General features: G+C 59.3%; 3 protein-coding genes across 5 annotated transcripts in view; all 3 read right to left on the bottom strand.

Moving 5' to 3' along the window:
- Nucleotides 1-572, bottom strand: part of SYCE3 (synaptonemal complex central element protein 3) — a 7,981-nt gene extending 7,409 nt beyond the window's left edge. Inside the window, exon 1 of one of the 3 annotated variants that reach the window (XM_027854409.1) lies at nucleotides 513-572. Coding sequence is in view for 1 of the 3 variants with exons in the window: in XM_027854407.1 (XP_027710208.1) it covers nucleotides 383-403 (21 nt within the window). In the remaining 2 variants the exon portion in view is untranslated. Of the gene's footprint in view, nucleotides 1-382; nucleotides 452-507 lie in introns of those variants that run through there. The other 2 variants (XM_027854408.1, XM_027854407.1) reach the window with 2 other exon arrangements.
- Nucleotides 573-2,633: 2,061 nt separating this feature from the next.
- CPT1B (carnitine palmitoyltransferase 1B) lies at nucleotides 2,634-15,302 on the bottom strand. The gene is made up of 18 exons (XM_027854389.1): nucleotides 15,126-15,302; nucleotides 14,713-14,852; nucleotides 14,129-14,306; nucleotides 13,830-13,931; nucleotides 13,528-13,665; nucleotides 13,230-13,307; nucleotides 7,852-7,959; nucleotides 7,679-7,763; nucleotides 6,506-6,701; nucleotides 5,896-6,081; nucleotides 5,497-5,602; nucleotides 5,299-5,415; nucleotides 4,857-5,021; nucleotides 4,614-4,748; nucleotides 4,373-4,525; nucleotides 4,157-4,270; nucleotides 3,519-3,611; nucleotides 2,634-3,305 (listed from the first exon to the last, which is right to left on the bottom strand). The coding sequence occupies exons 1-18, from the start codon at nucleotides 15,264-15,266 to the stop codon at nucleotides 3,225-3,227; spliced, it is 2,316 nt and encodes a 771-aa protein (XP_027710190.1). The 5' UTR covers nucleotides 15,267-15,302; the 3' UTR covers nucleotides 2,634-3,224.
- A 2,922-nt stretch (nucleotides 15,303-18,224) lies between these two features.
- Nucleotides 18,225-22,028, bottom strand: CHKB (choline kinase beta). Its single transcript, XM_027854399.1, has 11 exons — nucleotides 21,849-22,028; nucleotides 21,579-21,687; nucleotides 21,010-21,123; nucleotides 20,626-20,759; nucleotides 20,438-20,533; nucleotides 20,133-20,191; nucleotides 19,976-20,051; nucleotides 19,764-19,872; nucleotides 19,062-19,165; nucleotides 18,769-18,850; nucleotides 18,225-18,609 (listed from the first exon to the last, which is right to left on the bottom strand). Exons 1-11 carry the CDS (start codon nucleotides 22,022-22,024, stop codon nucleotides 18,517-18,519), a joined length of 1,152 nt encoding a protein of 383 aa, XP_027710200.1. The 5' UTR covers nucleotides 22,025-22,028; the 3' UTR covers nucleotides 18,225-18,516.
- Nucleotides 22,029-22,161: the final 133 nt, after the last annotated feature.

Here is a 22,161-nt window from a genome sequence, read left to right on the forward strand (position 1 = left end):
TTTGTGTGGGCTGGTAACTGAGGAGGGGCTACAGGGTTTCTGGGATGGGTCTAAGAGTTGGGTAGTGGCTGCCTGTGGGAGGCATATGGGAAGTGAAGAGGAAGTCTGAGGAAGGCGTCCCGGGGCAGTGTGAGGAGTGTTGGGGGAGTGTCTTGGGGGCATCTCAGGTCATTATGGGGGGCCATGGGGGTGGGGATATCTGGGGGGTGAAGAGGAAGTCTGAGGAAGGGGTCCTGGGGCAGTCTGAGGAGAGTCAGGGCATAGTTGGGGGCGGGGCTCAGGGCACTGTGGGGTGGGGGACGTCTGAGTGACCCGCCCCAGAGGTCACGCCCTTCGAGGGGGCAGAAGGCGTGGCCGGGGGCACGCCCAGGCGGGCTCTCACCATCCCCTCGGGTGGGCTCATGGGGGGGGCCCTCCGGACTCTCCTCACCGGCCCCGCCCGGCCGTTACTGGCGGCCCCGCCCCGTCCCGCCCGGTCCCGCCCGGCCCGGCCCGGCCCTGCCCTACCCCACCCGCTCGACTCCGCCAAAGTCGCGCCGCCCCGCCCCTCGAGCAGGCGTCTCCGTCGCTGCTCCCATGCGCAGGCGCACCGGAAACCGCTCGCTGCTCCCGGCCCCGCCCCTTACGCACGCGCACCCACTCTCAGCCAGTCGTCTCAAGCCGAGAGCCCCGCCCACATCTGCTCCTGGCCAATGACCAAGCCGCCTAACCTCTGCCCATGCGCGCCAGCAGCCCTTCGCTCGCGGCCGGGAGGCTAATGATCTGTTCAGAGTCTTAAGCCGTGCTGGTGTTGGCTGGTGACCTTGCACCAGCTGCCTTGCGTGTCATGGCGTCACCTCCATGATGTCATGGTCCTTTTTGAGAATGAAGGACAAACAGCACCCGTCTCCTACAAGCGGTGGGCTTCCCTGGTTTCCTCCGCTGCCAGATGAGGGGCCGGCTTTAGTCCGGGGCCAGAGTGGTATTGGGTTGGACTCCTGGCCAGACACTCCTGTGCTGTGTGACCCTGGGTAGGTCCTGTCACCTCATCTGTAAGACGGGGAGATGGTGCAGCTGAATGGTGAAGTGGGAAGAGCGCTGGGCCTGGAGTCAGGAAGACCTGAGTTCAAATCCAGCTTCAGACACTTACTGGCGATGTGACCTTGGGCAAGTCACTTCACCCTGTTTGCCTCAGTTTCCTGATCTGTAAAATGAGCTGGAGAAGGAAATGGCAAACCACCCCAATAGCTTTTCCAAGAAAAGCCCAGATGAGTCAGACATGACTAACCAACAAACTGGGGAGATGGTAACCCCAGCCTCTTGGGAGGTGCATCCAAGGTGCCCCGGCCGAGAGCTGGCCGGGAAGGGCAGCCGCTGTTATTCCGTCTTGCTGCCTCTTCCCAGGCCCACGAAGGCCCCCTCTCTCCTTCTGTCCTGCCTAAACAAGTCACCATCGCAGGGAAGGAGAAAGCCCTCCCCGAAAAGATCCCGGGGCTCGTTCTCATCCTTGCAATCCTGCAGTCAGCCTCTGACGCTGGGATTTTGTGACCTCCTACCTGACTGACTGTCCCTTGCTGGAACCTTATCTTGGGTGCCCCCAGGAATATGTCCTGGGCTCCCTCCTCTCTCTACTTCACTTGGAGACCTCTTCAGCTTGGATGGCATTGATCATCTTTGCAGACCTGCTCCCATGCACCTTCTGCGTTAGGATGGTTCAGTTTTGTCTTTGGTACACAATGGTGCTTAATAAATGCATGGGCTCAGGGCTGAGGTCCCCCTGTTCCTTCCCCTCAATGTCTCTCCAAGCTGCTGCAGCAGCTTTCTGAGTCCCAGTTTCTCTGAACTGGGCCCTCCTGGGTCCTTCCCTTATGACCCCAGAGTTTTGCACACTTCTAAGCATTTCTGCATCCCCTCATTACCACCTACCTTCTCTCCCTGCTGCCATTGTATCTTGCCCCAGGTTTCCAAAATGCACTTTCCTCCCTCCCTCCTTCTATGTTCCTCCACCAATCTTAAACCATACAACTGGCTTTTCTGGGACTTAAGGGAGAAAAAAAGACTCCAGCCTCAGAAAATACTGTGCCAGGGAAGGTAATCAGAACCGTCCATCAAAGCTCACTCCCCAGTCCCAGACTGGGCAGCCCCCCAACTTCACCTAGTCCTTCCCTCAAGTTTCCCTGGCCCAGAACTCCTCCGGGCCTCTTCCTGCCTCTCTGTGGCCACAGGGCAACAGTCTCCTGCTCCAGGGTGTCCCACTTGGGTCCTCATCCCACACAGACTTGTAAACCCTCCGTTAATGCGAGGCTTTGGGCACTCTGCCTATACCTAAGCAGCACAGAAAGATCTGCCTGTCTTCCAAGAGAAGATGGGGGAAAGAATGAGAACAGAGTGTCCTTTGCCTCCAAGGTTCTTTTATTCATGGGACCCACAGGACAGCTGAGGCCTGGACTCTTTCTTTTTTTTAATCATTTAATATTTTATTTCCCCCATTACACGTAAAAACAATTTTTAACATTTTTTTAAAATTTGGGTTCCATATTTTCTTTCTCCCTTCCTCCCCTCCCTCCTCATTGAGAAGGCAATTTGATATAGGTTCTACATGTGTAGACACGAGCACATCGTTTTTCTATATCAGCCCGGACCCTTTCTGAATCCAAAAGCAGTCTCAAAGGTCCTATCTATGGGCCCAGGCCAGGGGATGGATGGCCACGGGCCACAGGCCACGGGCACAGCACAAATACAAGGAGGCAGACAGGGGAGTGCTCTGTAATGTGAGTTTTTATTGAACGTGTAACCATGGGCACCCTAGCACACACTCGGTCCTGGGGACCAATCCAGGGATGGGCCATGAGCCCCCTCAGTCTCCTCATGTAAGCCTCATCATCCCCACCCCACTCTGTACCATGGGGGCTGACCCCCCAAGGTGCTCAGCTCACACACAATACAGAAACCAAAGTCTGTTACCTAATGGTTAGGACAGAATTCCACAAAGAGCCTTATTTTTATTAACATCTACTGAAAAAAATACAAATTCTGTTCCCACCCCCACCACCCCAGCCTCCTGTGCCTTATTGTCAGGGGACAGTGCCTGGCCAGGTGGATGTAGGGGCCTTCTCTCCAAGGCGTGCTCAGGGGCTCCAGCTGCCCACCTATTGCTGGCAGCTGGCCACAGGCCCCTCCCTTCCTGCCACTGGGGAAAAGAGCAAAGGGAAGGGCAGCTGGCCGCCTTCTCCAGTCTCAGCTCTCTACTTAGGGGGAGGAGTCTCAAAAAGAGCAGCGATGTCCACAAGGGCTCGGCGGATATGATTCCCAAAGCGCTGGGCGTTCTGTAGGGGCAGAGCTCCCTGTCACTGCAAGGCAGCCCCCAGGCTCGCCTAGCGCCCACAGCCATTCCCTAACCCCCACGTGCACTGCCCGTTCCTGCTCTAGGCATGGCACGTCTGAGCCCCCACACTCCTCAGGGCCCATGGGGCCCCTAGTACCCATTCCCTAATGCCCACCCCCCACCTGTCACATGCCAGGCTTGGCACTGAACTCACTGTTTCCGAACTTGAGAATTTGCTGGAGATGTGGAAGAAGATGGTGTTTTCACCAGCAATCATGTAAGAAACCCCGTACCCATCATCAGCTACCTGGATGACACCAAGGGGGATGGAGGTGAGAAACCTGTGGGCTGAAAATTGGGCTGGCCCCTGCCTGGCCTCACCTCAGGAGACCAGCGAGGTCAGTATCTGGCCACATTCCACATCTGCAGGATCAGCCCCAGCTTCCAGCCCAACTCCGCTGCCATGTGAGGCGCCCCCCCGCCCCCGCCTCAGAAGCCAGGGTCCTCAAGCTGTCCCCACTAGCAGAGATGCCCCAATCAACACTCCCACATCCTGCTTCCAAGGAGAGAGCTAGCTAATCCGACATCAACAGAAGAGAACCGGTCCTCCCGCCCGATGCCGCACATTTTAAGAGGAGCCTTCTGCAGGCAGTGCCCCTGCGTTTCATGTCTAAGCCCAAAGACTGATGGACAGTGAATGTTTCAGGCTAGGAAAGGGGAGAGGATGGCACGTTGGCAGGACAGCTCCTAGAGACCGCCATTTCGGAACAGTAAGGGGCCTGCATCCTTCCGGGAGTGGCTGCCTGCCGCTGAGCACAGACCCCCTCCCTCAGTCCCTGGTGGGTCACTCACTGGGCCAAAGCCCCCTCCGGCGGCCAGGTGGTTGGGATACTTGTCTGGGTCAAACATGCGGATTTGGAACTGGGCCGTCTGGCTGGTGGAGAGTCGCCAGGGTTCTGAGAGGACCTGAGGCAGAGGGAAGGGGAGGGTGAAGATGGACAGCATGGGAGGGGAGAAGCTGAAAGCTCCAAAGCACCTCCCCTGCAGAGCTTCCCAGAGATTACTCACCTGGGCCAGGAAGGGGGAGGAGAGGCCCAGGTACTTGGAGACTATATACAGGCAGAAGAGGTGCCGGTCAATGCCAGCTCCGGTCATGGCCAGGCGGTACATGTTTTGGTGCTTTTCGGCGGCTTTGCGGAAGAGATCTTGGAGGTCTGCCTTCTGCAGGGGGTGGGGCACGGGAGCGAGGGGCCAGTTAGACCTCCAGGGAGGCCCTGACCCCTTGCTCCCCGCCCAGGCGGCCACTCACCATGTACGCGGGGTCCATCATGGCTCGGACAAAGGCCATGGCCTCAGCGGTGCAGGATCGCACGGTTTCTGTCCTGCCGTCCCGGAACATCCGTGTCATTGAGGCCTCATAGGTCAGGCAGAACTTGCCTTTGTCCTAGAGCGAGGGGAGGTGTTGGATTGCCCTCCTCCAGGCAGTGGCCAGCAGCCCCTCCCTTGACAGATCCACCCAACGCAGCTGCCCAGGGCTAGGGAGGGCTCTTACCCGGAAGTGGGCCAGCTGCAGGGCGATCTGCACGAAGGCATCCGGGCTAGAGCGGCACCTCTTAATGAGGCCCTTGCCAAAAGGCAGGAACTGGAAGCAGTACAACTCCACGTCGTCGGCAAGGGCCTTGGCCACCTGGTAGGAGCTCTCGATGATCTTCTGGCACTGTGTGGCAAACCGAGGCAAGAACTGAGCCCCCCGTCAGCCCACACCCGTCATGAGGTCCCAGCGCCACAGAAGCCCAGGGCAGAGAGGGAAGGGGGGGGGGCGTCTGGCCCCCACCCGCCGCGTCCTCATGGAGACGAAGTGAGAAGAGGCAAGTGGTGGCCGGGGCTCACCTGGGTGGCCCCGTCCTGGCCAGAGAGCCCGGATTCCCTGAGGGGGGCGATAGAGCACAGGTCTGGGGAGCCCTCCCCCGCCCCTCCCCCCGCTTCCCATTTACCTCCTCAGGGATTTCCCACTGCAGCCTCTGAGGCGGGGCCAGGCTATGGTTAGGCTTGCCTTGGCAATGGCCAGAGTCAGTGTAGTCCAGGTGGAAGGCATCTGTGGCTAACACAAACTGCACAAGGGGGTGGTCTGAGGAGTACAGCCGAAACAGCCCTCTACCCACCACCTCCTAGGGCCAGGCGGGCCTCCTTACCTCCCAGAGGTGCCCAACAATAGGTGCATCTGCCCACGCATGCTCAGAGTTGAGGCCCAGTTTGCCATTCTTGAAAGCAATGAGGGTGAAGGACTTATCAAACCACCTGGGTGTCAGAAAGGGACAGGCAGAGACAGGGTAGGGTGAGTGGTGGGGGAGGGGCTGGAAGCCAGGGTGGCCCAGAGCAGGCAATGGGGTGGGGGGAACAAGAAAGGGGAAGGGGGTGGGAAAGGAAGGGGGTGGGGGACTGGAGGCCAGGGTGGCCCAGAGCGGGCAATGGGGTGGGGGGAATAAGGGAAGGGGAAGCGGGTGAGAAAGGAGGGGAGGGGGACTGGAGGCCAGGGTGGCCCACAGCAGGCAATAGGCGGTGGGGGTGGGAAAGGAGGGTGGGTGCAGCACCTGTTATAGCAATTGCCATGCAGCAGAGCCTTCCCGTAGAGGCTGAGGCTGGCCTCATTCTCAGGGTCATAGCCTTGGTCCTCCTCATCCAGGGTCACAAAGAAGGCTGCCTTCTCAATCACCTCCAAGGAGGCCTTATTCTTTCCCGTGCTGAAGTAGGCCTGGCGTGCCTCAGCCCATTGCACCCTGGGGGACCACGAAGGCATCAGGTGGGACGTGGGGGCCCCTATGCTCACTTGAGGCATAGGGAGCACTGTGGGAACATCCACTTAAGAGCTGGATGGCTCCTCCAACTCCTCTTTTCCTGAGAGGGGCTTGGAAGTGACTTGTCCAGGGTCACTCAGCAAGGAGGAGAACCCAGGCACTCTGCCCCTTCAGCCCTCCCACCCTCCTGCCATGGGGCTGCACTGGAGGGAGGGGGAGTGGACTCCTCCCAGGACTCAGGCAGTTAGAGCTGGCAGAGGCATCATCTTCAGATAAGCCCGTGTGCATCTGAGCTCTGGGGAACTCCCCCCAACCCCGCTGCTGCCCCCCTTTCCCTGCAGAGCCCTGTTACCTCACTCAAGGCCTGCCCTCCCCCTGGACTGGGAGGCCTCCCCAGCTCCAGTACCTGCCCCCAGCTGTGAGGGCTGCTAGTTTCTCTTCGCCAGGCAGGGGGGCACAAGAGTCATCCAAGATCCTCTGGAACTGCATCTCGAGGTCCCGAGGCTTGAGCAGCTGGGAGCCCTGGTAAAGCCACACCTTGTAGAAGCGACCCTTGTGGTAGACAGCCACATGCCTGCTGTCAATGAGGTGCTGCAACACATCTGGGGGCAGGGGAGCCAGAGGTTACTGGGGCAGGGAAGGCAGTGTCACTGTGCCAGGATGGGGCGAGCTGCCAGTTACCTGCAAGGGTGGAGGACTGAAGCCTGGAGAAGCGGGGCAGGAGGGGGCAGAATGGAACCCAGACAGCTCCTTTGGGAGAATCCTCCGTCCTGCAGCCTTGGCCCGCCTCCCCTGCCACATCACAGCCATTCATAGAGCAATCTATTCTGCATGAACTTCTGCGCCCCTAGTGCAAGCCAGCGCCAAGACTCTGCTGAGAACTCAGGCCCACAGCTAGCTTCCCCTGTGACCGCCTTCTCCCGTCTATGCCACACCAAACCCCCGCTGCTGCCATCAAGGTCACATCCCCCTCCCACTGTCCTGTCTACATCCGGGGCTCCCATCGTTCAACCTGACTCCTCAGACCTAAGCTTCCTAACCTGGCCTTCAAACGCTCTCCCTACCCGCCCCGGGAGGGCTGGCTGGCCCTTCCCTGTGTCCACAGCTCTCTTCCCACACTCGAGCTTCCCTGCCAAGCTAAGGCCATCCAAGTGTACACTGGCCTTTTCTATGGTGATCTTCTGATCCTTTCGCTCCCTACCCTGGACCCTTCAATGGGCCTCGCTGCTGTCTGTCCCTGGTCACCCCTCCCCTATTAGAACGTAAGCTTCTTGAGGGGAGAGACTGCCTTGTGTTTGTGTGCCCCAAACTTAAAGTGATGCGTGGCACACAGTAAGTGCTTCATGCTCTTCTCCCCCCATTTGCTCCTTCATTCCCGGCCCTCCCCCCACCCCCCAGGCCTGGATTTTGCCACCGTGTGGGTATTCAGGGTCTGGCGTCCGACACGAGCCTAGGCCCTACTCAGGGAGTGGAGGAAGTGATGGGACAGGCTTGTGGCCAGGCTCGGAGAGTGCCCTGGTCCCCAAGCTGCTTGGGCTGGGAGGGGGCACTTGGGGGCAGGGAAGCCAGCACTGGGTACCTGTATCTTTGCCAGGGATTCGGGTGGTATTGAACATCCTCTCCATCTGATACGAACACATGGGCACGATGCCAAGGGCCATCACCTGTGGGACAGGCCCAGGAAAGGGGCAGACTTCAGGGCCTGTCGAGGTGCCCGCTGGCCCCCGGCCCTCGCCCCTGGGCCACACTCACAGGCTTGATCTCCTCGCGGTCCAACTTTCTCCGATACATGATCATGGCGTGAACCACGTTGCCCAGTCGAGCTGCCTGAATGCTGGTGTGATTGGTCAGTATAAAATCCTAGGGAGAGAGGAGGAACAGAGCCGTGGGGCCAGAGCAGCAGGGCAGGCCCTGCCCTTCCCTCAGGCCAGAACCCACGGCCACAGGCTACGTGGCTGCTCTTCTCGCCTCAGCCCAGTCTGCCCCTAGGCCTGTGCAGCCCTCCGGGGAAACGGCTCTCCAAATGGCTCCTTTTTCTCCATCCCTGGTATTACTGCCCTCGACATCCTTCAATTCAGTGTCGGGGAGAGGGGAAGGACCCCCAAAGGGTCCAGGGCCAGAAGACCTGGTTTCAAATCTGTTCAGGTTGGCTACTTAGACCCTCCCCCTCTTCAGGCCTCAGTTTACTTCCCTGGAAAAACCAGGGGCTTGGCCAGATGGTCTTTTCCAGCTCTAAATTCAGTCTCCCCTGTGCTAATTAAACACATATCAAATAAACCTATGCGCAGGGATACAGAGCATACAGCAGGCATGGTTTCTGTCCCAAGGCTGCTCACTGTTGACTCGGGACCAGAGACAAGGCCAAAGGGCTATAAATCCGTAATCTTACAACATCTTACGCTGTACAAATAGGTAACCTTACATAGAAAGGTGCAAACGAAGGGCTGAGCAAAGTTGGAACGGTTAATTACTGCCAATTCCAGACCCACCCTGCCAGCGCCTCCAAGAACAATCTTCAAACACTCTTTTCATCATGTCACTCCCCTCCTCAACAATCCAGAGTGGCTCCCAGCTGCTCACTGCCTCAATCAGTCCCTATTCAAGTCCCTATTCCACCCTCCCCTGGTGTGTACATTCAGAGTTAGGGTCAGGTCACCTCGCTTCATTTCTGCTTCTGTACCTTCCCTTCCCCAAACCACCTTGCGGTCATCTTGCATCTATTCCGTCTGTACTTATGTGGAGCTGTGAATCAATCAACAAACACTTACTAACCATCACCTGTGTGCCAGGCCCTGTGCTGGGTGGGCACTGAGGACAGGTACAAAGGATGAGAACAATCCCTCCTCCCAAGGGGTGGGGAGGGAGGGCAGAGGGAGGTAAGTTGTACCCAGATAAGCAAACACAGCCTAAATCTACTGAGAACTACAGAGAAACACTGGGTGGCTGAACATGAGCAAGTGTTTTAGGAAGGAGGCTGCCACCAGTTGGGGGGATCAGGAAAGGCCTCACACAGAGGACGGGGGTCTCGTCCGAGGCCGAGATGTTCCAGGTACAGGGGGAGCGGCGCATGCAACGAACAGGAAAAGGTCGGTTTGGTTAGATCACACGCTTCAGGAGAAGCGGCATCCGATGTGGCTGGAAGGACAGATTGGGGCCAGGTGGTGAAACCAAGCAGGGGAGTTTCTGTTGGACTCTAGTGGCCAGAGGCAGTGCCCCTGGAGGCCAGTGACTGAACTGGGCAACGTGGTCAGACAGGTGCTTAGGGAAAGTCACCTTGGCCCCCACATCGACAAACTGGAGAAAGGAGATTTGAGGCAGGGACAAGAGGAAGGAACTCTGGGAGTGGTGAGAAAGCATCCCATAGGAGCCACATCGTGAAGACAGGAGAGCGAGATTTGGCTGCTGGTTGGCCACATGGAGGTGGAGGGGGGAAAGAAGAACGATGTGTTTTGGACATCTGAGTTTGAGAGGTCAAACAGGTAATTGGTGCTTGAAGCCCAGGAGAGAGACGATGGGAGCGGTGATGGAGATCTGGGAGTCATTCGCTCAGAGACAGATGATAATTAAATCCAAGGAAATGAATGACAGCACAGTGTAGAAAGAGGCTTAGCACAGGATTCTGGCGAACACCCACCCTTCGAGGACATGTTCTGAAGGATGAACCAGTAAAGACTGAAAGGGAGTGGTCAGATAGGCTGGAGAACCAGGAGAGAGCAGTGTCACCAAGGCCCAGAGAGAAAAGGATGACAGGAGGAGAGGCGGCCCACAGGAGCAAATGCGGCCAACCAGTAGGGTGAGGACTGAGATCGGCAAGAGAGGCGCCACAGGGAGCGGACGGGTTTGACCCAGGAGCCCCCCCTTAGAAAGGAAGCTGTCTGAAGGCAGGCACTTGTTTCGCTTTTGCCTTGACATGTAGCAGGTGCATCATTAAAAAAAAATGCCTGTTTGACCAACTGTAGCCTGGTGAGGGGCAGAGTGGATTTTGGTCTTTGTTTTGGACTGGACGGTGCCATCCTGTTATTCTAGGGGCAAGGAGCTGGTCAGGGACCACGGTAAGCTACAGGTCCCTGGCTGAACACCTTCAGCTAGCTCTTACAATTCTAACAGCCTCTGGAGCCCTCGGGTTAGCAGGAGAACTCTTAACCCTGGTCCTGGCAGCCCTTTGCTTCTCTCCTGCATTGTGCTGTCCAGGAAGCCTTCCTCCCAACGAGTCTCCTCCCCTCAGCCCCGTCCTGGCCTGCGCCACACGCCATCCTCTCTCTCGTCCTCTGAGGCTCACTGAAATCCCTCCTTTCCTCCCTCCAGGCCTGTGCTTCTGGCCCTCTCTAGCACCAGCTGTCCTCCTGGCTCCCCCTACACCTATCTCTGTTGCTTCCTTCACCTCCTCTCTGTTTTCTCTCAGCCCATTTCCTTAGTCAAGTTCTCTCTCCCTACCGGGCATTTCCCCTTTGCCGATTCACATTCCCACCTCCAGACTACCAAGGACCTTGAGGCCACCCAGTAGGACCCTCCTGATGAGTGGGGACTGATGAGGTTAGGAGGGAGGGACAGGAGGAGTCTCAAGGGCACGGGCCAGAAGTAGGGAGCACATCCAAAATGGATTCTCGGCCCTCCTCCCAACTTTGACAGCTCTGTTGGAGACACTTTTGGTCTCTCAGCGCCTCAGGTTCCAAACCCAAGGATGAAAGTTCCAGGGCTGGAAGGGGCCTCAGGTGAGGTCAGGTTAAGGTGGCATTTGAGTGTTCACTCCATGGCACCAGGCTGCCAGCCTCCCAGAGGAACTCCGGGGTGGTCCCAGCCCCTCTTAACTTTAGCTGTCCAAATCCATAACCCCAAGAAACCAATGGAGTGGAGCAGAGAAGATGCAGCTCTGGCCCTGCCACCTGACATTCTCCTGCTCTTTTGCTCAGTCAACAAAATCACCAAGGGTGGGGAGAGGGCCAGCCCAGCCTCCTCCGGCCCCTTTCCTCTGCCATGCCTACACCTGCATCCCCAAATCCATGCTGCCCAAGCCCCAGCAGGCCCTGGAAAGAACAAGAACACATTAAGCACTTACTAGGTGCACAGCAGATAATCAAGGTCTGACCATGCCCCTCTCCTGGCCCCCAAATACACATTCTATAGCTTGACATTCAAGGCCCTCTCCAAGACACCTGCAGCCAACACCTCCAGCCCTGGGGCTCCCTCGACCCTGTCTCACAAGGCCCCCAGCCCAGCTGGCCTAGCAGCTGCTCTTGGACCTTGCCTTGGCCTTTCCCACCCCCCATGCTGTGGTGCCGCTGGCTTCCCAGGCCTCTGAGTCCTTGGCTTCCTTCAGTCACCTTCTCCTCTAAGAAGCCTTCCCTGATTATTCCCCTTAAAAAAGTTATCTCCTCCATCCAAGGGCTTACAGCACTCTAGCTGCACCCATCTCTCCTTTGCTCTATCATTATCTGATGGTTGGAGTGCTCCACCTGGAGTCAGGAAGAGCCGGGAGTTCAAAACCTGCCTCAACCTCTCACAGCCTCAGTTTCTTCAGTTGTAAAATAGGGATAAAAATACCAGCTACCTCACAGGGCGGTGGTGAAATGCTCGTGACACAGCATAGTTTAAGGGTTATTCAGATACTTCAGAGGGGTTTGGGCGGTAGAGTGGAAAGTGCTGGACAGCCAAAGTTCAAATCAGGCTTCAGACACTGGCTGGGTGACCCTGGGCAAGGCACTTCAACCTGATTGCCTCAGTTTCTTCATCAGTAAAATGGAGCTAATTACAGCTCCCTGATTTCCACAGTTGTGAAGATCAAGTCAGATGCTTCCCGTTAAGTGCTTTGCACTAAAATGCCATATAAACGCTAGCCATTGTGATAATTAGGGGCCACTAGGTGGCGCCATAGTGCAGAGAGAGAACCAGGCCTGGAGTCAGAAAGATTCATCTTCCTGAGTTCAAATCCAGCTTCAGACGCTTACTGGCTGTGTGACCCTGGGCAAGGCACTTCACCCTGATTGCCTCAGTTTCCTCATCTCTAAAATGAGCTGGAGAAGGAAAAGGCAAACCACTCTAGCAAACCCCTCGGGGGTCACTGAGAAGACTGAGCAACAGTAATCGCAATGTCATCCTTCCACCTCTTATCTCACTTCCCAGAACTGGGTGGGCCCTTAATGCTTGTTGGATGAATCCACCTGGAAAACTTCCTCCTCCATTCAAACACAAACTCACTGGGCAACAGCCTGGAGGCTCACGGAAGATCGTGGAGGGGAAGAGATCTCCCACCCACGGTCTGCCAGGATCACGACATTGCTCAGCTCTAGGCTGGCTCCCTTAAGAAGCTTCCAATCTTTGGGGAGTGACAAGGCCACACCCTGGAGCAATGAACCCGGCCTGCCACAGTAGATCACTCCATGCCCACCTGCCTGATACACACTCTGAGTCTGAGAAAGGAAAACATGGCACCGGACTTGGCCTTTGAAGGATGGCTATGATTGGACGAGGCACTGAAGGGTTTGGAGGGCGTTTCAGGCTGGAGGCAGGACGTGTGGTCAATGACCCAGCCTGGCTGTGGCGAAGGTGTTGTGTTGAGGAGGAAGAAGAAGGGTTGGTTGGGGGCCTTGAATACCAGAATCAATTACTTAGATGTTAGCCAGTAAGCACTGGAGAGCCCTCATAGATTCATGGGCAGGTTGGGTTGGGGGAGGATTGATTGGGCAGTGGGGTTCTCCCAGATGCACTGGAGACCAGGAGGCCGGCTGGAGCCTCTTACAATACTCCAGGGGCACAGTGAGACTTTGGACCAAAGAAGAATGCAAAAGAATGGAAGACGCTGACAAAGGCCTGCCTCCTAACCTCTGACCTTGGGTGTCTCAGCTCCCTTGGCCCTAGGCTTCTAGGCTCTCCCCCAGTAACCTCCAGCTCCTCCTCAGGGAATCTCCTGCCATCCTCCTGTCTGTTCTTTGGACATGGATAGTACACAGGGCCTTTCATGGTCCCTGGAGTGGCCCTGCTGGGATCCTACCTCCATGCCACTGACCAGCAGAGCCTGACTGTGGCTTTGGGGGCCCCCAGCCAGCGCTGCGGAAAGCAGATCAGAGTCAGAGTCAAGCCGTGGGCTGCCCCTGCCCTGTGGCCCCACGGTCCCCAAGGGCCAAGGCTCTTACCATGACATAGTAGTTGCTATTCACCATGATGGGGCTCCGGCCTCGAAGGTAGATGTATTCTTCCCACCAGTCACTCACCTATAGCAGAAGGGGAGATCAGAACTGCTGAGAAGGCTAGAGCCAGGTGGGGAGGTCAGAGTTGGGTGAGAGGAGGGGAGGAGGGGAAGGTCAGAGCTAAGTGGGGAGGAGGGGAGATGGTGAGAAGGTCGGAGCCGGGCAGAGCGGGGTGGGGCGGGCAGGGCGGGGGGGAGGAGGGAACGGCTCTAGAGCAGGGGGAAGGAGGAGGGGGAGCACTCACGTAGTTGGTTGCCCACCAGGACTTGAGCACCAGGTACTTCTGGAGCCGGGGAGCAGTCTTCTCTTGGAATTCTTTAGCCAGCACCTCCATTCGGTAATATTCCTCATCATCTAACAAGGGCCTCACAGATTCCAGGTACTGCCCCCCACCCCCCCAAGCTCTCGTCAGGGCTGGGTCTTGTCTCCACGCCAGGCCTTGCCGTCTCTGAGACTGGTCAGGGGCTGGAGGCACTGGCCCTGCCCTCTAGCCAAGCCGCTCCCTTCCCCCACAGACAACCTCAGCAGCCTGTCCGGGCCCCTCACCCGCTTGACTGTGGCTGCCACTTTGGGCACCGGTAACTTGGGCAAAGAAGTCTGGAAGCTGTAGAGCATAGGTCGGCGATTGGACAGGAGCCGGACGCAGATCTGAGGGGTATGAGAGGATTACGGGGTTGGGGGCTCCCCAGTCCTCTGGATTCCAGGCCAGGAGTGAAACCAAAGGGCTTTGGGGCAGTGGGGCCCGAGGGCTGAGATTCTTTGGGCGACCTCCCCCTGGGCCTCCCTTCCCCTTGTGCCTTCTCCTCCCGACTCCCCAACCCCAGCCCAGGCCAGGCCCTGCTCACAGCCCAGATCTTGGTGAGCCGGCTGGTCCGGCCATGCAACTCAAACATCCAGCCATGGTAGGTGAGCAGCATTTTCAGGGTCTGGCGAAAAAGGAAGATGCCAGTCACCCAGACTCCGGTGGAGAAGATGCCCACGCTGATGAGCGTTCGGCTCTGCAGGCTCAGGTGAGGTCTGCATCTGTCCAGGGATCGGAAAAAGGAGCTGGGACACGGTGCTGACTCAACGACCTTCTCCAGAGGCTCGCCCCATCTCTGGCCTGCGCCTTCCTTCCCAAACCCACAAGGGCTAGCGTGACCCACAGAGCTCCGCGCCGAGATGCGCGGGTGCCCCAAGACACCAGTCTTCCAGACACGGAGGGAGGCTCCCAAATCTAGGGACGGAGGGCTCTCAGCAGGTCAACTTCCTCATTTAACAGATGAGGAAACTGAGGCCCAGGGGGTGAAGCGACCCAGACAGTAAGTAGCAGCAGCGGGATCTGGCGCCAGAGCGAGGTTCTCTTTCCATGCCCAGCAGCCGCTCTGTCTCCCTGCCCGTTGCCCGCAGCCCCGCCCAAGTCCAGCCTCCAGGCCCGGGGCCTCCTCACCCCTCCGGGATATAGTTCCGGATGCAGCAGACCATCCCCATGGAAATGTCCACATTGCAGTAGGAGGAGCCCATTGTCGCCATGACAACGACCAGCCAGCTGGTGGGGCTGCCAGGATACACGCCCCTGAGGATGCCGTTCTGTGGGGACGGGGCTCTTAAGGACCAGGGAATCACAAGACAGGCCAGTGGAGAGACACTGGGGAGGCAGGAGTGCTGCCCCCAGGTGGCCAGTGTGGGGACCAACGGAGGGGGGCAGTGTGGTGATCTGGGAGCCCGGAAGGAGCGAGGTGGGAGGGGACGAGTGGAGAGTGGCCTTCCCCCTCTTGCCTCCTTTTTTCTGAGGACCCTGGAGCTGAGGAGGAAACATGTGGCAGTCTGGCCCACCTCCCCTGGCCCTGCCTGGGCTCCCACCTTGATGCGGATAAGGCGTTTCTTCCAAGAGTTGATGCCAGACAGGCAGATGTGCTTCAGGGCCTCTCGGCTGAGCCGGACGTCTACCCCTTCAGGGGTCACTGTGAACTGGAAGGCTACGGCCTGGTGGGCTTCTGCCATCTTGAGGGGCAGCTGCGGCCTTTGGGGAACACGAAGGCAAGCCTACCTTTAAGGGGCAGGGGCCAGCACTGTGCGGCTAAGCCGAGGCGAGGCGGCCAGGCGAGGGACAGGGCCCTGCTGAGAAGGACACTAGAGCCTGGGCCCCTGACCACCCTTCCATTGCTTGCTGAATCCTCATCTACTCCCCACTCCTTCAACAAAATGCCCCAGAAAAGCGGCCCAGGGCCTCGTCCTCTTCCCTTTCCCCATCCCTGCCCTTGGTGCTCATCTCCATTCATACAAAAACGGATCCCCTGAGAGATTCACGCCCATTCGAGCACCCTATCTGACCAGCTCCTTTGTTTCGGCTTGGCCCAACAGGCAGCTGACCTCAGAGCCTGTGCTCCTGACCCACCTCTTCTACACACTGGCTGTGGGGTCCTGGGCAAGTCACTTAACTTCTGCTTCTAAGTTGCAGAAAAGGTGCCAGCCTGCATCAGTGGATCAGGGAGTTCCTTATTTCCCAGTGATGTCACAAGTCCAGTCCCTATCAAGCCTAAAACTGAACAAAACCTGCTACTGTGTCCCACCCCCACCCCCTAGGACCCCAAATCTAATCAGCTGCTAAATCCATCCTTTCCACCTTCCAGTACTTTCTCACCATCAGCCCTAGGTGGGGGCCCTCCTATGACTTAATGCCCCACAGGTAGAATCCGGAGAGGGGAGGACAGGGGAGCTCGGGGGAGCCCAGCGACAGAGGCTGGAGAACTTGAGTGGTGTGGGGCTCATCCCAGAGTGTGCCCAGAAGGGGTCGAGGGCACTAGTCCAGCTAGCCATACCTCCATACCTCCAGCCTTCTACCCTTCGAACAGCAATCTTTGCAACCCCTCACTCACTTCATTTCTTCTGCTCCAAAATCTTCAATGGCTCCCACACACTTTACTAAGTACAAAGCCCAGGCAACATTCTGACGACCTTGCAGCTGCAGCTCACCAGTACCTTCGTCCCCTCCTGCCCTACTCTATATGGTTCAGGCAAACTGGCCTTTGGTCATGCTTCCACCCAGTGCCAGGAATGAACTTCCTCACTGCTGGCACCTCTCCTTTCAAGGCCCAACTTCCTTCCCTGGTGCTCCTGGACTAGAGCTCAGCATCCCTGAGGCCACAGTTGCTCCACCATGGGTCCTCCCCCTCTTCACTAGGCTCCAGGACTGCAGGCAGGGCCCCTGACATACCTGTCCCCGTATCCCAGGACTGTACCAAGCCCTGCTCACAGCAGGCACACACAATGAACATTCCTTCGGGAGACTGAAATGAACCCGCTCTTGCAACCTCGGAACCTTTCCAGTATTGAGTTACACGAAGGATAGCAGCCTCCCCTCCCTCCACCCAGCACTCACTTCCAACCTTACAGCTTTGCTGACTCCCCCCGCCCCAATCCAGGGCGTATCAGAAAACCTGGTCCCTGATCCATGACTCCGGCACCCAATCCGGAGCCTCAGATACCCCTCCCCATCTGGGGTCACTGATACCTCTTAGACACCCTTCCTCAAACCAGGTCGTGGGCACATCTGTCCCCAAGATCCTTGGCCCCACCCCAGGATCTCAGACCCCTCGCCCCCATCTCGCCCCTCACCACGGAGCTCGATCCCGGCTCCCGCGGCCGGCCGGCCCGGGCTTGCTGGGCTGGGTTTCGCTTGGCTCGGCTCAGAGGCTGTGGGGCCGCCCTCAGACGCCGGCCCGGCCCTGGTCCCGGCCCCGGCCCCGGCCCCGGCCGGCCGCCCTCCGCCCCATGGCCAGCCCCGAGCCGCCAACGGCCGCCGAGCCTCGAGCCCCTTGCTCGCTCGGTTCCACGGACCCCACGCGAGAGGGCGGGACCACAACGGCCCCACCCACTCATGAGGGCGGGACCACCTCAATGAGTGCCCCCGCCCCGGCCCGATGGGGTGAGGCCAAGAACCAGGGGCGGGGCGTCCCAGAACTAGGAGGAGCTGGGGAGGCACCGAACCCCCGGGGGCACGTGGGGCAGTGGGGCCAGCATGGAACCAGGTCTGCTCACCTGGCGGAACGTGGGGGGCGGGGGAGAGGGAAGGACACCCCACAAGTAGAACCTGGGGAGGGGAGCGCGGGGGAGCCCAGCGGTGGGGGCCGGAGAACGCGAGTGGCGTGGGGCTCATCCCAGATCGCGCACGGAAGGGGTCGAGGGCTCTCCACCGGAGGTCGGCACTAGTCCAGCTCGCCACACCCGGTCCGAATCCCTGGGCATTCCCCTGGGCAGGCGGCCGCCGCCTAGACGTGGTGAGACTTGCCCTTCCGCCCCTCTCCCCAGCCTCGGTACCTCCGCGGGCGCGTGGGCTGCCCCGTACTCACGGCTCGGCCTAGGGGCAGGGGTCCACTCCGGGAAGAGGCCTGGCGGTTCCGGCCTGTGCCCTCGCGTCCTTCAGCGGCCGCCTCCAGCCCCGCCCCACTCCCCACCGGGAATCCGATACCCGCTCCCAAATTGGGGTCTAGAAAATCGCGGGGCGGAGATCGAAGGCTCTCTCCCTCCCCCTCAAGCGGTGGCGCGCGTTTTGGGGCTGTCCGGCGAGCCTGGGCTGCGGGTACTGAAGGTGGCCGGGGAGGCTAGGGGGTGGGGGTGTCTCACGTGAGGGCTGCCACCCAACCTAAAAATAGTCTAATCTGGGGGAAAGGTCGCAGCGTGGGGCCCCTCCCCCCGGCAGACCTGAGGAGGGCACCCAGGCTCTTAGGACCCTAGGGGGGAGGGTCCGTAGGGCTCCAGGACCTCAGGCTCTGGCTAGGAGGGTACCCAGACCTTCAGGACTCCCCACCCCCAGCCCGGCAGGCTCCTCTGCCAGGCAGCCTTAATTAAGGGGGTGCCCAGGCTCTCAGGCCTACACTGTCGGCTCTGGCTCCAGGCCCTCAGCTGTCCACAGCCCCCTCCAAAATCACCCAGCATTTGGAACAGTGGAAGAAGGAGAGATGAGGCCCAGCTGGGCAAGGCCAGCAGCAGGTAGTCTTTATTGGTCTGAAGACAGTGACAGTGGAGAAGTGGCTGCCCTGGCTGGCCAGGGTCCTGTGCCTATCTCCCCACCTGGGGGGGGACTGGACAGTTCTTGTCTAGGTGCCAAGAGAGGCTGGGCTTTCCCACTGCTCCGAGGTCGGCTGATCCTTTGTTTTTGGTCCATTCTCACCAGGGGGACAGCTTGGGCCTTGGATTCCATCCTCCATCTCCATCCTGTCCCTTAGATGCCAGTGTCCACTAGGGGAGTGACTCAGGGAGGTGAAGGGCTGTTAGGAAGGGTCACCCCAGAGCACAACTCCTCCTTCTGACTGAAGTACAACTGGAAGCGCGATTGTGCATATTCCTGGGAAGGAAAGCCCACCTAAGACACCAGGGAGCAGATTCCTGGGGGGAGCCCCCACCCGACACCCCAGAACTGGAGGCTTCAACCCCCATCCCTAGTCCTAACCTCAGACCCCCAGAACAGGGGTTCCAATACCACATTCTCCAGCTAGGAGCTTACCAAGTAATCAAACTCAATGGTAGACATGATATCCTGGAGGATGGACCATAGTCCCCAGAAGAAATGGGATGCCAGAGCAAACCTGGAGTGGTACAGAACAGATCTCGGTGTGTTGGGTAAGCTGGCTTCCCTTGGCCCCTCCTGCCTTCCATCGCTCCCAGGCCCCCCCCCCCCCCCCCGCGCCCCCCCCCCCCCAGGGCCCCTGAACTTCCTCACTGCTAAGGCCCAACTTCCTTCCCTGATGCTCCTGGACTACAGCTCAGCATCCCTGAGGCCCGCCCCCCTCCCCTCACCTGTTTGCTTCCAAAAGAATTTTCTCTTCCAATCTGGTCCGCTCTTCTGGGGAGGGAGTCTTGTCCCCCTGGATTACTGACAGGTAATTTCGGATGAAATGAAGCTACAATGGGGAGGTCCCATGAATCAGAGAACTTTGGGAGGGCCCACTGCCAACTCATGTCCCTGGTCTACACTGGTCCAGTCCAGTCCAAGCCAATCCACCCAACAAGCATTTGTGACGTGCCTACTACGTGGAAAGCACTGTGACAGCCAGGTGGAAGAATTGAGCTCAAGTCTGGCCTTTGAAAAAGGCTGCTCAAGGGGCAGCTAGGTGGCTCAGTGGATAGAGCTCCAGCCTTGGAGTCAGGAGGACCTGAGCTCAAATCTGACCTCAGACACATGACACTTACTAGCTGGGTGACCTTGGGCAAGTCACTTAACCCTGACTACCTTCCCAAAAAGGCAGGGAAAAAAAAAAGAAAGAAAAAGAAAAAGGCTGCTCAGGCTGCGTGACCCTGGCCAAGTCACTTTAGCCAGCTCTCTAGAGCCTTGGGGCTGTAGGAGCCAAGGTGCTGGGCTGCAGCAACTGATAGAGCTCCCCACCCCCAGGACATCACAGGCCCAGAAAAAATGAAAAAGTAAAGACAAGCTCTCCCAGAGTTCCTTTCAGGGCAGAGGCCTCAGGCTGAACGACCCTGTTTCCCTGGGCCTCCACAGACCTGCTGCTCCCGGCTGGGGTAGTTCCTAGGCTTCATCAGGAAGTAGGGAGACTCCTCAGAGCTGTAGTCATAAATCCACTCACAGAAGTGGTTCCCGATGTCAAAACCCCTGTGGGGAGGAAGTGCAAGGTAGGTGGGTACAGGGGAGAGGGGGAGAAAGGGGAGGTGGGAAGGGCTGCAGGGAGAAGAGCCTGGGGCGGGGCTCCACCCACCTGTAATTGTAGCTGCTGTACTCAAAATCTATGAGCATAAGTCTGGGCTCTGCTTCAGAGAGCAGCAGGATGTTCCCTAGGGTAGGGAAGGGAGACCTCCGTCAGCTGGGGGACAGGCCCAGGACCTCCCTCTGCCGCCCTCCCCTTAACCCGGTACCTTCTTGGATGTCATTGTGACAGAATACCACCGGGGAGGAAGCTGAATCCAGAAGCTTCCTGCAATGGGGGGGACAGCAAGCCTTCGATTGGGGGGAGGGCAGAGATCTCTCCCTTTCTCAAATGCAGGGAGGGTCACTTCTCCCTGCCAGGGCTCCTGTGTCTTGTTTTGGGGGTGACAGAGAAGGGGCGTGCAGCCCGGGGAAGAAAGGAGGAGGAGGGAAGGTGACCACAGCCTTTCCCCAGATGCTTCCCGTTCCCTGCCACACATGGGGAGGGGGCCCCGCCTTAGGACCCAATGCCCACCGCAGCTTGCCCATCTCTTCCTCCAGGTGGTACGTCTGAACCAGATTTTCTTTGGTCGCACTGGGAGGCGTCAACTCCCGGATCTGCTTCATGTATCTGGGCCCAAAGCAAGGGAAGAGAGGGCTCAGGGATCGCCTGTCCCCTTCCCCCCCCAGAAGCCGCCTCCCTTCCCCATGGCCTCCTCTCACCGCTCCATGGTCCCAAATAGCCACCGAGGTTCCTTGTTGAAGGGCATCTCCATCAGATGGAACTGGGCCATTTTGATGGCAATCGCGGCGGACGTCCGAGGGTCCCTCAGCTCCTCTGTCCGAAGCGGCCGGCTCTGTACCCAGCACCCTGTCAGGGGGTGGCAGCCGGGCCAGAAGCCGGAAGGGGGGTGGGGGCGGGGCTCGTGGCAATCAGGGCCAGGCTGGGTTAGGAGCAGGAGGCCAGGGCTTCCCGGGAGAATGGAAGCTCCTTGAGGGCAGGGCCTATCTCTCCGTTTGCCAGGCACATACTTAATAAAAGCTGGTTCGATGACTGAACTCGGATTAAGGGTGGGGAGGAGGGGCAGTAGGGGAGGGGCTTCGTACCGAAACGAATTGCTCCAGCCTCCCTTCAGGGAAGACCCCGTAAAGCTGAGGTCCCAGATGCCGCTCAGCCAGGATGGCAAACATCACGCTCTCCAGGACCAGGGAGTCCACTCCCTGGGGAGAGGAGGAATGCAGGGGCTAGAGGCCCACTCCCTGCCTGCAGCCACACTACGTGCCCCTCCCCGGCAGCACCTTTCTCCCTCCAGGCCCCGCCCACCTGGCCCAGGGCCCCCCCACCTCCAGGATGGCTGCCCCCAGGCCCTCTTCCCCTCAGGCCCCGCCCACCTCCAGCATGGCCGCCCCGCCCCCGGCAGCACCTTTCCCCTCAGGCCCCGCCCACCCGGCCCGTGGCCCCGCCCACTTCCAGCATGGCGGCCCCACCCCGGGCAGCACCTCTTCTCCCAGGCCCCGCCCACCCGCAGGATGGCTGCCCCCAGACCTTGTCCATCCGGCCCATGGCCCTCTTCCCCTCAGGCCCCGCCCACCTGCAGGATGGCTGCCCCCAGACCTTATCCATCCGGCCCACGGCCCTCTTCCCCTCGGGCCCCGCCCCTCCGGGCCCGGCTCACCTGCAGGATGGCCCCATAGACCCTCAGCAGCACGTCCCGGGGCTCGTCCCCGACGAGGGGTATGTCCTTTGGGAGGGAGCATCGGAAGAGCAGGTTGCTGAGCCCCCCGCTGCGGACACGGACACGGACACGGACACGGAGGACGGCTTGGACGGCGGCTCCGAGGCGCCCGCTCCCCCGCCCTCGCTCCCATCTCCTGACCCCCTCCTGACCCCCAGGGCCCCGCCCCCAGCCAGGCTCCTCCCTCTCCACTGCCCGCCAGCCGCTCACCTCACGCGACTCATATGCAGCTCCTCGGGCCGCACTCGGCGCCAGGCGCCGCCCAGGAACTCCCGGCACCACTGCCAGGCGCGTAGCTGGCCCTCCTTGCTCATGGAGGACTTGACCCGGTCCCGCTTGAACCACTTGAGCCCCACGGCCACGGCCCCGCCTCCTGTCGCCGCCATGGTCCGCTCCTCGCTCGGGCTGCGCGCGGCTCCGTCCGCTCGTGCTCGGCTCCTTTTGGCGCCGCCTCCTGATAGGCCGCGCCGGCCGTTAGGCCCCGCCCCCTCCAGGCCCCGCCCCTCCAGGCCCCGCCCCCGGC

This window comes from Vombatus ursinus, unplaced genomic scaffold, assembly GCF_900497805.2.
Source record: "Vombatus ursinus unplaced genomic scaffold, bare-nosed wombat genome assembly UNPS02010394.1, whole genome shotgun sequence".
Lineage (NCBI taxonomy): Eukaryota > Metazoa > Chordata > Mammalia > Diprotodontia > Vombatidae > Vombatus > Vombatus ursinus.